The 14873-nt window shown below is 37.0% G+C and overlaps 1 protein-coding gene across 1 annotated transcript in view; it reads left to right on the top strand.

The window, feature by feature from the left end:
* LOC120777176 (dual specificity protein phosphatase Mpk3) overlaps positions 1–14873 on the top strand; it is a 70038-nt gene extending 55165 nt beyond the window's left edge. Inside the window, exons 2-5 of the mRNA XM_040108335.1 lie at positions 9950–10064; positions 10150–10333; positions 13076–13211; positions 13275–14873. Of these exons, the coding sequence (XP_039964269.1) occupies positions 9950–10064; positions 10150–10333; positions 13076–13211; positions 13275–13792 (953 nt within the window). The 3' untranslated portion in view covers positions 13793–14873. The remainder of the gene's footprint in view (positions 1–9949; positions 10065–10149; positions 10334–13075; positions 13212–13274) is intronic.

The following is a 14873-nucleotide window of genomic DNA, read 5'->3' as shown; positions in this document are numbered from 1 at the left end:
ACAGTACCCCCACACGCTGTCATGAGCAATCACCCATGTGATAATGTAAATATATACATATGTACAAATATATACAAATAGTTGGACTTTTATCAAGTCAAGCGTTCACTGCAATAGTTAACGTATTTATTTTTGTTTTTATTTTATTTTTCAACTTTTTATTTAATGTGGGTTTCAATATTGTCTGTTTTCTGTGCTTCGTTAGTTTATTTTTGCGGCCCTACATTTCTCGAGTCAAAGTTTCGTTGGTTCTGTAGGTGTTGCTGTTTGTCGTTTATGGCATATATTTATTTTTTATTCGCTTTTTTGTTGTTTAGAGCGTAATTTTGTTGGCGTTGAACTGGAAATCCGGTTTGGTGACTGCGTGTCTCCGAGGCAGCGAGTACTTTGCCGCTGCGCGACTCGCAGACGCGCGTCTTTTTGACATTGTGCAAATGTTATCGATCTAAGTGAATGTGTTTTGGTTATTTTTTGAGGTTCCTATTTTGTTCTTTTGGTTGAAGAAGCTGTATGAATGAACTAACTACTCATGAATCTCATTGAAGCTCAATACTTCCAATATAATAGTCACATATGTACTTCATTCTTTTTCTTTTATTGATTTTGTTAATTGAGATTTTGTATTTACGATTTGCTTGCTGTTTTCTACGATAGCGCTACTTGGCATGCTGTTTATGAAGTCATCAATTGAGGGCTAGCAAGCTATAATCACTTAAAATTTCTATTATTTATATGTTTCTGTTACTTTCTTCTGAAAGCTATACATTATTGTACATATAAGTATGTATGTACTCGTTCAGTTTAGGCAACTATTAAATAACGATGACATATACGCTTAACGTGTTCGATTCGCCATGTGTTGGAGACTTGTACATCGAAGAAACTCTACCTCTTACCTGCAGCCTAATGTTTTCTGCAAATAGCCATTGTTTATAAAGTTTTGAAATAAAAAAATATATTTTATTCTCATTTGTGAATATAATTTTTATATGAGCCTCTCACAATTGTCCAAGTGATATTTCTAAAATAAGAAACTAGTAGCATTGAAGACATGGTTTATTACAGGTCGAATTGCTAATTGAAGTCTTCCATTATTCAATATGAACCTTTGAAAGGTGGAAGTCTATACGGGACGATATTATATATAATTATAAAGATTAATTATAAGATTAATTTCAAAATTCAAACAATAATATCACAATTTATCGTTGAAGAACTAATCTACATAGATTAAAAAATTTGCTGAGTTTTGAGTTTTAGAAAAATTTAAAATTTGGTCATCAGAATTGTTGGAGTTGTACTGATGTAAATTCTAAATCAATCCTTACATACATAAAATATCAGTTATATCTACATTCCATACCTTTTCAGGGAAAAAATATTATATAGAATAAGAATCACCTTCAGAAACTATACCAATGGCACCCGTAATCTCATTCATGTAATCTAATACCCTTGAATTCAGTCTTCAGCATTAGCCCTGCTATTTTTTGTAATTTGGGAAAATTTAAGAAACAACAACATGCAGGAAAGTTCGCTCAAAAATTTTAAGAAACTCAAAGTTGAGTTATGAGACCTTGTTTTAAAATCAAAACTTCCATAAACAGAAAAACTGTTTTCACATATAAAATTGTTACACCAATTATGACCATTATTTTCACACCAGCTTATGAAATAGTGCCAAATACATACAATAAAATTGAGAATATCTCGTTTCCAAATCTCATGCTACGAGTATTATAAGTACTTTCAGATGAAATAAAAACCAGTTAAGTATTATTATTGATGAATCAAAATTATGGAAAAAGTTGTTTTGTTAATGTTTGCCGGCAGTGTCATACCTTTACGCTTCTCTTAAGCCATCCACTTTTAATTTCTTCAAAATCGAGACACTACCATCAAAAACAGCAAGAATGGAGCTTCCAAACAACCAACCAAGGCGTAAGCGCCAATTAAAAATAAACATACATACATACCTATGTGCGGTTATTGATATATAATTATGTTCGGCCATGATGATGACGAGCAACTTTTAGGCAAAAGTGTCTACGCACCGTCTCTCAGATGTGTTTAAATTTCTATTTTGCCGCTTTTTGAGTGACAGCGCAGTAAATAAATAAACACGCCGCTCAACTTTGCCGCCACTGCAAAAATATATTTACTGGCGTATCAAAAAATTCCATTCGCATACCAAAGAACTATTTCGAAATACGAACGCATAACAAACGTACACACATACATGTATAGAGATATGCGTGGATTGTATTTATGAGCTCAAAAATCTATCTCTTAACATACTCACATACATACCTGTTTATTTAGAAATGTGTTTAAAAACATTGCAAAAATAGCAAATGTCACTCAAATTTGAACTTTTAAAATTTCTAAATATAGATCAGAAGCGCTCACAAAGTGTTTTGCAGTAAATATAAAAACAGCATTAGACTTGATTTTCATTATACCTAAGAAATACCCGAATTTATGTTTAATTTTTTGGATTAGCAGTATTCTTAAGCGTTTTGTGGCTAGAAATTATTACTCCCCGAGATCCGATAAATTAAGTAAAACAAACTGGACAATTATTATTGAAATGATCACAAACACTTACGTACTTCCAACAAAGTACTCTAATTTTTCTACTATTTCTCCTATCTTTACTTATTGTGGGCAAATAAGATACACGAAAAACAGCAAACTCGAGCAATCCCAATATCTGGTTCAGAAAATATTTAAGTCAATAGAATAACAACATAAATGTAACTTCGTGCCTCACACATGAAATAAGAGAGTGGCCATTAAAGCACTTTATACATAAAGGGTGCTTTTAGAGATCTAGAAATTTAATTTTATATTAAATAGAGAAATGTAAATACAATTTTTAAGGGGTTTTCTCGGGTAAAAATAGCCATTTTTCAACAATTTTTTTCACGTATAAAAAATGAAATATTTTATTAGAATTTTTATTGTTACAAACATATACTATTAACAAAGAAATTCTGAAATTTGTGGAAAAAAATATTTTCAACTCGGCCATTGCGACGCTATTTCTGGTGAACCCTGGGGAAAAGGATGTACCCACGTTGGCATTATAACTCCTTACAGGATCATTTAAAATGAAAAAATACGTATTTTTGGCAGACATTTTTATAAAAAAAAAATTAATATTTCAGTAAGAATTTCGCTGGAGCGCATAAGTTGAAAATGAAAATAAATGACAATATTCCAGAGGTGTTGTCGAATTTAATAAGATAATAAAAAAATAGATATTTTTGAGCCCGTAAATAGTATAAACATGATATAGTTTATAGCCTCCCTTACCATCTCATCGGTACTATTTTTCAGCACCATTGCCAGTATATTCGGTCTTTTTTGTTTTAGCCGAATTTTGGTTCTAGCTGGCTTATGAACAAGGTTAGGTTAATTTGTCGTAACCCCTCAAAATGTGATGGTCTAACAGAATCAAATAACATACCTTAAGTGGCATTTCATAGTCCCATTCTTGACACGCTTCGTTTACCAAAGCGCGCGGTAAATATCGGTAGTATCGTAAGCTTTGTCCAGGTGGAACCATTTATTTTAAAGACCTACCGCGTCTTTGACATTCAAACCACTCTAAGAAGTAACTTTTTCTGACTGCAAAGGAGTCTGCTCTTCAGTATAGTTCGCATTTCAAATATGGCAATTCGGATTACTTATCTTATCTTAAAAACACATAAATATCAAAAACATAACTAAACTTTGGCAGCTGTTTTGATCTATCTGTATAAGAAATTAAATAGCTCTAAAAAGTAAGTCTCTATTTATACATAAGTACATGTGTATGTAGTACACGTTTAGTAAGCAGAAACCTTATTCTACTTAATTGTTCTGTGGGAGCCTGTCCTGGCTTTTGTGGAAATCATAGATATGCAAATGCCCATTTGCAAACAGAAATTCAATTATGAAAATGACCTACGCACCAATATAAAAGTACCAAGTATAAATGAATTTAATTATATATAAATGCTCACATACACATATATCCAAATACATATACATAGGTACATGTATATGTATGTGTGTACTTTATTTGCATTTAAACAATTAGTCACAATGTTGGGAAAGTGCTTGCGACGGGAGTGTGCAAAGGCTTACCATAAAGAGTCACACGAGCCCCGAATGCTGTCGGTTATATAGCTTCTATATGAATATATACATAAATATGTGTATACATATATATGTATATATTGTTGTTATTTCCGGCAAATGAATGTTGTTCATATTAATTTGTTGTTATTATGCATACATACACTTTTATGTACATCCTCTGTATGCATAACAACACCTATCTGTTTGTATACAGGGTGCTGGGCACCTTTTAATGCAAATAAGATAATTGTGTGGCGTTATCTTAAAGGTTCGTTGAACAAATTGTGGAATATTAATTTGTTTTTTTTTTTTTTTTATTCTAAGGTGGCACCAAAGGTTTTCCGAATGACTCCACTCTTTTATTATTTAAGTGATTCAAAGTTCCAACTCCTCTTTTGGTTAATTTGGCGTATTTTTAGGGAATTATGTTAAATTGAGTAAAAAGATATTTTGTTTTCATAGTCATCTATGCTTTCCCAATTTATGTTCATTTTGGACCCAATATATATTCTTTTCCTAATTTGAAACTTTGCCAAGCTAATTTTCTTCAAGGTGTATTGACTAACCAGGGATGGGATTACCACCAATATTGAATTGAGGTATTTTGTTAGATTACAAAGGCTTCGAAATGTTATCAAATCCAACGAGTTGTTAAATTATTCTTATTGGGTCAGTCTAACTTGGGTGCGGTCACTGGCGATCAGCAGGCATTCTTCCGGAAAGTAATCGGTTTTGATCGAAATGTTTATGTTATGAAACTGGTGAGGAATATGTAAAACGCTAGCAAGACCTACCCTTCAAAACAAAACTATATCAAGCATATACATATACAACATACATACAATTTCGAGTGGAAACATTTAGTTTAAAGGCATCTTTGCTAATTTAGAAGGACACTTTTTGGATCACTATCCAACCTATGTGGGTCCACTACTCACCGTAAATATATATATATATATATATATGTGTGTGGTATATTTATATATAACGCGTGATCCAAGTAGAGGTACTTTTTTCCAATATCCTTTTTTGACAGAACACGCATAGTCGTGCCAAGCTTTCATGTTATTTTTGTTTAATATTATTTGGCATTTCATTATGGAAAGACTAAGGACTGAACAACGTTTATAAATTGCCAGCCTTATTGCGAAAATTCGCGTTCTGTAAAGAATTTGTTTCGCATGCTTCTCTCAACTTACTGAGCGTTCTATTCGCAACACCAACACTCATTTAGAGATCCAGCATTCATTATTAGATAATATTCGACCGAATAGACCACGTCCACTAGCAGCCGTATAGCAGCCTTTGCTAAGAGTGTACACGAAGACGGTAGAGAGTCGATTCGGGGCCGTCCGCAGCAACTGGGGCTGACGTATGGAACAACTTGGCACATTTTACGTCGAGATCTAAAATTGAAAGCGTACAAGATACATCTCGTACAAGAACTAAAGCCGCTCGTTTTCGAGCCAAATTTTTTTCAGCTATAAGTCCCATTTCTGGCTCAATGAAAGTAAACAAGCACTTGGGACGAAGAGCAAGAGATTCAAGAGCTGCCATTTCACCCAGAAAAAAACAAACGATGTTATGCGGCTTGTGGGTCGGGGAATCATCGGTCCATATTTCTTTAAAAATTATGCCGGTAAGAACATAACCGTCAATGGTGACCGTTATCGCGCTATGACAACCAACTATTTCATGCTTGAAATTGACGCTCGTGATCTCGGCGACATTTAGTTTCAACAAGGCGGCGCCACTGCTCACACATCGCACCTATCAACAATAACACTTGGAAGTTTCGATAATTTTACGTTTTGGGCCGGTCCTCCAAGACCGTGTAAAGCATAAAGTCTTCGATTCATGCCTTAGAGTAAAATCTCACGGGTGTCATTCGCCAGTTACCAGCCGAAAGGCTCGAAAAAGTCACCGAAAATTGGACTCAACAGATAGAACATCTAGGACAACATTTGAAAAAGATAATTTTCAAAAAATAACTGCCAAAGAATGTTCTTTCGAATGATAATAAATATTTCACAATAAATTTGAAGTTTATATGTTGTTTCTTTGAAAAAGTAGGGAACTCAGAAATGGTTCACCCTTTATATATAGATACAATCAATTAATTCAGCTGTCAGCAACAAAGTAGTGTTCGAATAAAATAGCTTGAAAAGCGCCACCTTTGAAGCTATAAAAGTATGGACTTGTTTGTTTGTACCTATATATGTCCATATGTACATTTCCTCGAATAGATAAACAAATGAGTTTCTGACCCACAACAAAACACGTGTGTTTTCAATGTGTATTCCCATTGGGCACATTTGTGCGGGTGGCGCACACTTCCGGCCCGAGCGGAAGTGCAAGCAAAACTATATTTTTGCCCTACACCGATATGCCACAGAAATAAATATGATTGCATAAACGTAAATGAACGGTTGACGAAAGCGCTTGAAAAAATGGTGGAATAAAGAGCGAGTCTTCAATGAAACCCGCTTATGACGCATTATCAATGCGAAATGATACAATGTAAAAATAAAGCTGAGAAATAATGAATGCAAAGTGTAAACGGCAAAACAGCAGAACAGAACAACTGTGAATTTCACGCTACAACGTGATCCGTAATATGTGATTTGTGAATGACTGCTGTACGCAGTAAGCTGGGTGGCAGGTAGTTCAGCAGATAGCCGATCCACCGACTAACTGCTTGTATATACAAGGGCGGTCCGATAAAGACGATTTATTTCACGGTATATTCTCCATTTAGCTCGTGACACTTAATCTAGTGAAACTCCTTTTATCCGTATTCGTCCACAAAGCAATTTCGTGACTGCAAGTTTACCAATCTTGGAAACAGTCTTCGTCTTCTTTTTGAAAGTACATAGAAATGTATGACTACGTTTGCACTACTCCTCAATACTAAATATTTCATGGAAAATATGACCCACGCACTCTTTTCAGATGCATAAATGCGTTCTCGCGTATTTTCATTTGGCGTTCCGTCAATGCGAAATCATGAACTTTTGTCACATTATAGTCCGTGTTATTCAAAATAAAAGCCGTGAAATTAAGTTTTGATGATACCATCGAATATGCAATATCACGATATAATACAGCGTCGAAGCAGTCTTCAATTTCATTGCGCGCTTTCCCTCCCAAAATCAAGAATAATATGACCGACCCGTATTTTCTAAAATTCGCTAACATGACCCTTTCCAAATGCCGTCGAAACAGAAAAACGATTTCAATACGGCTGACATTTGAACACTAGCCGTCTACGAGAATGAACTGCAGGATAATGCCTTTCTCTTGGGTTAGTGGCGCCAAGGTACGCTGAAGCTAAGCACTTATCGGGCAGCCCTCGCGCTTTATGTATGTTCCCCTATGTGTGTCGGAGCACAATACATGCCGGTCAGTCATCGGTTTGTGGCTAAAATTACTTTGAATGTGCCAATGAATGAATTAGCATTTGTCTGGAACACACACACACACACACATGCACGCGTGCTCACCGACATCTGGTACATGTTCTAGCGCACTTGCGCACGAGCTTGAATGAATGCGCGCGTTCATGGCTCACAGCAAACGCGTTATTTGCACGCTTTATTCTCAAAAACAATACTCGTCATACAATTAAATAAATAAGCAGCAACAACAACCCAATTGTTCGCAATTTTATTTACGCTAATTTAGCATCGCATTTCAATTGCATGTTGCATATGTGTGCGTCTGAGTTTGTGGATTTGACGTGATTTTATTCGAATTCGGTTTTGAAGCCAGCGAAACTGCGGCGGCACACAAGCGCATCCGAGTAGCGAAAAAGCGCGCAAATGCTAAAAAGAATTCTGCAAACTAAATATTCTTGTATGTATGTATATATGTACACCCATTCGTTCATGTGCATGTTTGAAGCACGAAACTGGCGTGCAGTTTGTAGCTGCTGCCTGTTCCACTTAAAAACATGCAAATGATGTCAGCGCAGCCGTCTCAATGGCGAGCGCTTGCCAGCAGTTTCCCGCTCCAAATATACATATATACATAGTTTGTATGTGAGAAATCGCATAATATATTTAATGAAAACATGCTTGGCAATTTTTATTTGAATATACATATATCATGCATTTGTGGCGGTTTGAGTTACATAGAGATTAATTGAAATAAAATGCGACTTTTATGTTGTCACAGAGTTGCAATTTAAGCCACAGTATACTCTAGATATATGTAAGTGTGCGCTTTCAAAAATGCAGGCAAGAAAGTTCAAGTTACTGGCAATTGTTATACCAAAATTTTATTGCCAATATACATAATTATAATTTTCTAACAATTTCGCAAGCCACAGTCTCAAGTTTCAAAACAATAACTATTTATAGAGTAAAATATGCATATAACATCAAAATTTGGCAAGATACAGTGTGCGACAAAACTAAAGCACGCAATGGTTTTATGATTGAAATATTTGTGTATTTTAGTATTTGGTTGCGTATCCATTAATTTTCAATACAGCTGCACATTGGCGAGGCATGGACTCAATTAATTTATATAGTACATATGTCGCACCAAATGCTTGTCCATGCTTCCTTAACTTGTATGAATAAAGCGTCCTTATTTACGACTCACGTCTGATTTTTCAATCTACAATTTCCCATAGCTTATCTATGAGATTGAGATCTGGCCACTTCAAAACCTCATTCCTGTTATCAACAAATCACTGCTTTACACAAAAGCAGTGAGTTTCGGGTCGTTGTCATGTTGATAACTCCATTTTAAAGGCATTTGTTCTTCAGCGTGCGGCAGCATAATATTCTGAAGAATATTTTTATACATAAATTTGTCCATTATACCATAGATATGATGGATTAGCCCTATGCTATGCCCCGAAAAAGAACCCCACACTAAAATAAATTCAAATTCAAGAAATATTTGAAATCGTATAAGTAATAACTGAGAGAATAGTCTTTCTTGAGGCTATTCATTTCAAATTAAATATTTGTCATCTCGCATTATAAGGTGGAATCGAATCGAGAGAGAACAAAGGAAGTTAGGCAAGTCGAACAAAATTTTGTTTATTTTCATTCTAACCTGATAATACGACACGTAAAAAAATATATCCGTATATAGTGGATTCCATAAATACTCCATCTGAGTCTATATCAATATATTATTCCTTCAATAAAAATGTTTTAAGAGACTCTCTTTAAGTTAGGGCTAGTGCTTGAATAACCGGGCGCTAATACAAATAATATCAATTAGTTATACTACCGATAAAGCCTAAATGTGAATGGCAGACTGCAAGTTTTAATCTATCATCTTCTACCTTAATTTCTCCGAACTGGATTTCGCGCAAAAGTGCTTGCTGGGTAAACATTCAGAAATTTACTTACGGTCGTACAGACATACCGACATACAAACAGATGGGTGGCTACAAACCGACGATGCTCGCAGCAAGTGGGCATTGTTTTCGCTCGTGGGTGTATAATAAGTGAGTTTTCACGTTGGCGGAAATGCAAATATAAAAACTCAAAAGGTCAGTGGGTTGAACAAAACACACACAAAGCAACAATGACGTCAACTGCAGTTATTCCCTTAATTAATTATAAAGCACGATACATATTTTTCGGAACTCTGCGAATTACAGTCGCAATGACGGCTTATTATTCTTATAAAGCGGTGTTTAGTAAAAATGAAGTGTTCGTGTGCAATCGATTTCGCCTCCGGTCCCTGAAATAACCGTAATGTCAATCGCAATTTCTTAACTCAAATGTATTGTTTATTTTTCCTCCTAAAATTCATTAATTAGAGTTATGTTTTTTTTTCTTATAATCCATTACAGATGGTTTTTCAAGCTTCCGTCAGGCATTTCCCGAGTGGTGTGAGGATGACAGCGCACAAAACAAAGAAATGGAATCTAGTCACAGCACACAGGCCGATCAATTAATGGGACTGAGGTATGTTTTGCCAGTTTAATGCTGAAGTTGCGCAATGTTTTCAAGTGAAAGTCAATAATATGCCTTCTGTTTTGCTCTTTCACAGATCTTTGCGAATATCAACACCGCATTCAGACTCCACCTGCAGTAGTTCCACGGAATCTTCCGATTGTGAGAGCTCCACACATCACAATATCAATGAGGCACCTGTGGAGATCATTCCAGGCCTATTTCTCGGCAATGAGTCGCATAGTTGTGATTCACGTGCATTACAAAAGTACAATATTAAGGTGAGTGCAGATGCAAGAATGATGTGAGTAACGAAATTTTCAGGCATAAACTATTAGACAAATAGGTAAGGGCTAAGTTCGGGTGTCACTGAAAATTTCATACTCTCGCAATTTGAAAATAAGAAAAGCGGGAAAAAACTTTCAGGCATTGCTCTTTTAAGAAATGTTGTAAACCAATTCAACACGCATTATTCCAAGAAACCGAATGAATTACAATCACTTAGTTTCATTACTACATTTTGCGTTTCAGAAATGTTAATATTAAGACTAAGATTTTTAAATCAAATGAAATAATTCGTGCATCGATATCGCACATCTTCTTCTTCTTACGAATTAGCAAAAGCTCGCCAGTCGTTTCAAATGTTGCTATTTTTTTTCTCGGACACCCTTTAGGCCGACTCATCAAATTTTGTCATCGTATATACCTCTGCACCATATAGCTGGACGGGAATGATGAGGGACTTTTAGAGTTTGGTCTTTGTTCATCCGGAGAGAACTTTAAATTTCAATTGCCTACTCAGTCCAAAGACTGCAAGAGTGGTTCTCCGATGGATTTCAAGGCTGTTATTTTTGTTGGTGTTGATGATGGTTCCAAGACGAAATTATCTCCGACTTCAAAGTTATGACTTTCACCAGTGATTTCGCACATTTTCGCCATTAAACCATAGTATATCCAATATTATGCTTTCCCTTTATATTTACCGAAAAGTGCGATATAAAGCCAACCGGAAATTTGATATTTTTATTTCATTCTATTCCATTTTCTGCAAGAAGACTATTATTAGAAAGTTTTTTTCTGTGTTGTCAAATTTACTGCTTATGTTTTCAACATAACCGTTATATAGTATGCCGAGTGGAAGCTATTATCATTTTCATAGCGTAAGAAGACGTAGGTAGGTAGGTAGGTAGGAGTGCAGCCCTATCGGGCTCAATTAGCACTTGATGTGCCATTTTGATACACTATTCGTAGAACCTCCTGTAACTGCTATTACGTTTCACCTTCTCTCTCAAACCATTTTGAGGTTTCGATGAAACTACTTATGTCCGATATGCTTTTGGTGGAAATCCATTCAAGGTTTGGTGCTTGGTGGATTCCGAGTGTTTTGTGTCGGATCTGTGCTAGAGCTGGGCATTCGCAGAGAAAGTGGAAGGTTGTTTCCTTCTTCCCTGCTACTCCGCAGCCACGGCAGATGTCGTTGTAGGGCAATCCCATTTTGGACGCATGTTCCCCAAATGGCTAGTGACCTGTTGTGGTAGCTGTTATCCTGTAAATACTTTTTCTTGACGTATTTAATAAGTCATTGGTTCTTTTCCTGTCATATGTTGGCCATAATTGTTTAGTTATGACGCATTTTGTAGTGTTTTTCCACCTGTTGTTTGCAATTTGCTGAAATTGTCTATTGATCTGTCCTTTTATCGATCCTAGCGGGCTTGGTATTAGCTCCGCCTTGGATTCATTGAGGAAAGCTCCCGCCTTTGCCAACTCGTCTGCTTTTTTCGTTACCGAAAATGTTCCTGTGGCCGGGAACCCAGATCAAGTTTAGCTGGAGCTTGTCTTTTATTGAGCTTAGTGCTCTCTTGCAGTTGTGAACTGTACTGGAATTTGTCATGGGTGAAGACAATGCCAGGAGGGCCGCCTGGCTGTCCGTAAATATAGTTGCTTTATGTATATTCCCGTGGTTTTCTAATATAACTTCGCAGGCTTTTTCTATGCCTAGTACTTCTGCTTGGAAGATGCTAGCCGAGTTCGGTAGACGTATAGAGAGAGATATGCCTAGATCAGCGGAGAATACGCCCGTGCCTACTCCACAGTCCATTTTGGACCCGTCGGTATAGATTGAAGTGGTATCTTCCTCTACCATTGAACCTCTTCTCCATTCTCGTCTAGATGGTATCCTCACCTGGAAGTGTCTATTGACATCCAGCTTTGGGAGAATGTAGTCTGATTTGTTAATAGTGAACTTGTTTAGAATTACACTATGTCCGTAGTTCTGCTGATTCCAACCTCCCAATTCTTTTATTCTTGTCGCCGCAATAGCTGCTGTTTTGTGAATAAAAATGTCCATTGGTAGTTGATGCAGGATCACATTGAGCGCACCAGTCGGACATGACCTGATTGCACCCCTAACACCCGCACATGCTGCTCTTTGTATTCCATTTAATTTTGTAATATTGTATTGTTTGTTTAGCGCTGGCCACCATACCAGAGCTCCATATGTAAGTATAGGTCTTATGACAGCCGTATACATCCACATGATTATACTTGGTTTAAGGCCCCAATTCTTGTTGACGATTTTCTTACAAGTATAGTAGGCCATGTATGCTTTGTTTAAGACGTACTGAAAAGATTTTTTCTCAGCAAGCTTCACCGATTATGCTTCAGCAGGTTGGAAGACATGAACATTAAACAATTTAGGGGCGGGGCCACGTCTACTTTAAAAACGTTTTTGTCCGAAGGCGCCCCTGGCTAATACGATCTCCTGCACCCAATTACACTTTTGTATATTAATAAACAATCAATCAGTTCCAAGAAAAATCTTCATGCTCTTACTCTGCAAACAAGAATTCGTTTGAATACCCTCAACTCATGAGGAAGATATCATTTAGATTTCAAATTTTATTAAAATTATGCATGATTTGACAATATCGGCACTATTTGCGCGGCCTTTGCTTTCGTATCTAATATATTCTAAATAAACTCTGTTGTGATTTAGTTAATAATAAACTGTGCTTTCTTTTCAGTATGTCTTAAACGTCACACCGGATCTTCCAAACGTCTTCGAGTCCTCCGGCGATATTCAGTATTTACAAATTCCAATAACTGATCACTATTCTCAAGATCTGGCCATGCATTTTCCAGCTGCCATCCGATTTATAGGTAAGTATACGCGACCCATTCCTCATAAATATGTTTTGACAATTACTTGAATTTCCCTTGCAGAAGAAGCACGCTCCAATAACGCCGCCGTGCTTGTACACTGCCTTGCCGGTGTCTCCCGCTCGGTCACTGTGACGCTCGCCTATCTCATGAAGACGCGCACACTCAGCCTGAACGACGCATTCACGCTGGTGCGCGACCGCAAACCAGACGTCGCACCCAACTTCCATTTCATGGAGCAGTTGCATTCATTCGAACGTAAACTGCGTCCAGCTGGCGACGTTAGCGGCGGCAATGGTGACAATGAGTGCACTGCCATGGATGAGAGTGGCGGTGGCAGTAGCGGCGTTAGTGTGCCCTCATGCACCGCCCAGGCGAGTTTAGGCAGCACTTTGATGGCCGGCCGCTGTGCTGGCGATATGGGTTCGAAATTCGCATGCAATTGCATAGCAACGGACTGCAAGTGTATGCAGACGGGCGGCTATATGGCGCAACTGGCTAAGGCGGCGACCGGTGTGTCACCCGATTCGGGTATTGAATTCGATCGGTGGACGCCGACTAGCGATACGGGCCTGAAATGAGATCAACTTGTGGGAAAAAGTTTCGTGTTGCCGCCGAGCATTGTGGAGCCGCCAGTGGCGCACAACGCCGACAATGTGTCACCAGCTTCGACTACCTCCTCCTCCACATCGACAACAACCACGGCAGAGGCGGTGTCGGTGGTCGAAGTGGTGCCGAGCGTCGACGAACGATAAAAGGCAGCGACGAGGCGTGCAGAAAGGGACACAGAGGCGGACACACTGCTATTGGTCGTTGAGATGGTGTGTCGTAAGCACGCGAAACTTTTTTCCTACAGGTCTGGTGGTGGAGCCAACAACAACAACAAATGAAACTACAAAAGCAGCACAAACGCTGAGCCGAAGGCGGCTAAATCGCATAAACCATACAAACAAACATTTATCACAAAGCAGCGACATAAATCTTGACAATGTGAATGAAAACAATCGTGTCATTTCAGTGAAGCTGCGACAAAATATATACATACCTATGTTGTTTGCTAACCTTTTTTTATAAAAATTAGTCTAAATAATGAATATCGTTTTGTATTTAAATATAAAATTAAATTTTAAAAAATATTTGCTTCCTTTTATATGTAAGTCGTATAACTTTTTAGATGGAAATCAAAGAAAATAGCACAAATAACGGTTATTTAGAGTTTAGCTGTACAAGTATTTATAAAATACCAGCTTCGCACGCATTACATAACATATGCCAACAAAAATCATCGCAAACATATTAAATATAAATATAAGGTGATCAACTGCAGAAGAAACAAATATTCGAAGATAAAAATAATAATGCAAGAGTAATCTGTACCAAAAGCATTCAAGCATAAATTTACAAATGTTTAATATTTTCATTTTTTTTTATAATTTTGTATTCAAATGAACTGTAACACAAATCCCACAATCTAGCTTAAGCCAGTAATGTACGTATATACATTGTTATGTTAAGTTTTGTACGTAATGTAGGCAAAAACTTCATGCTAATTAACGTCAGTAAGACACACAAATTACAACAACAAAACAGAATTCCTGATTTATGTCAAAGCTCAAGGAGCTGCATTCACAAAAACACACACACACATACATATATATATAA

This window comes from Bactrocera tryoni, chromosome 5 (genome assembly GCF_016617805.1).
Source record: "Bactrocera tryoni isolate S06 chromosome 5, CSIRO_BtryS06_freeze2, whole genome shotgun sequence".
Taxonomy (NCBI): Eukaryota; Metazoa; Arthropoda; class Insecta; order Diptera; family Tephritidae; genus Bactrocera; species Bactrocera tryoni.
This window is presented reverse-complemented; position numbering and strand designations above follow the sequence as displayed.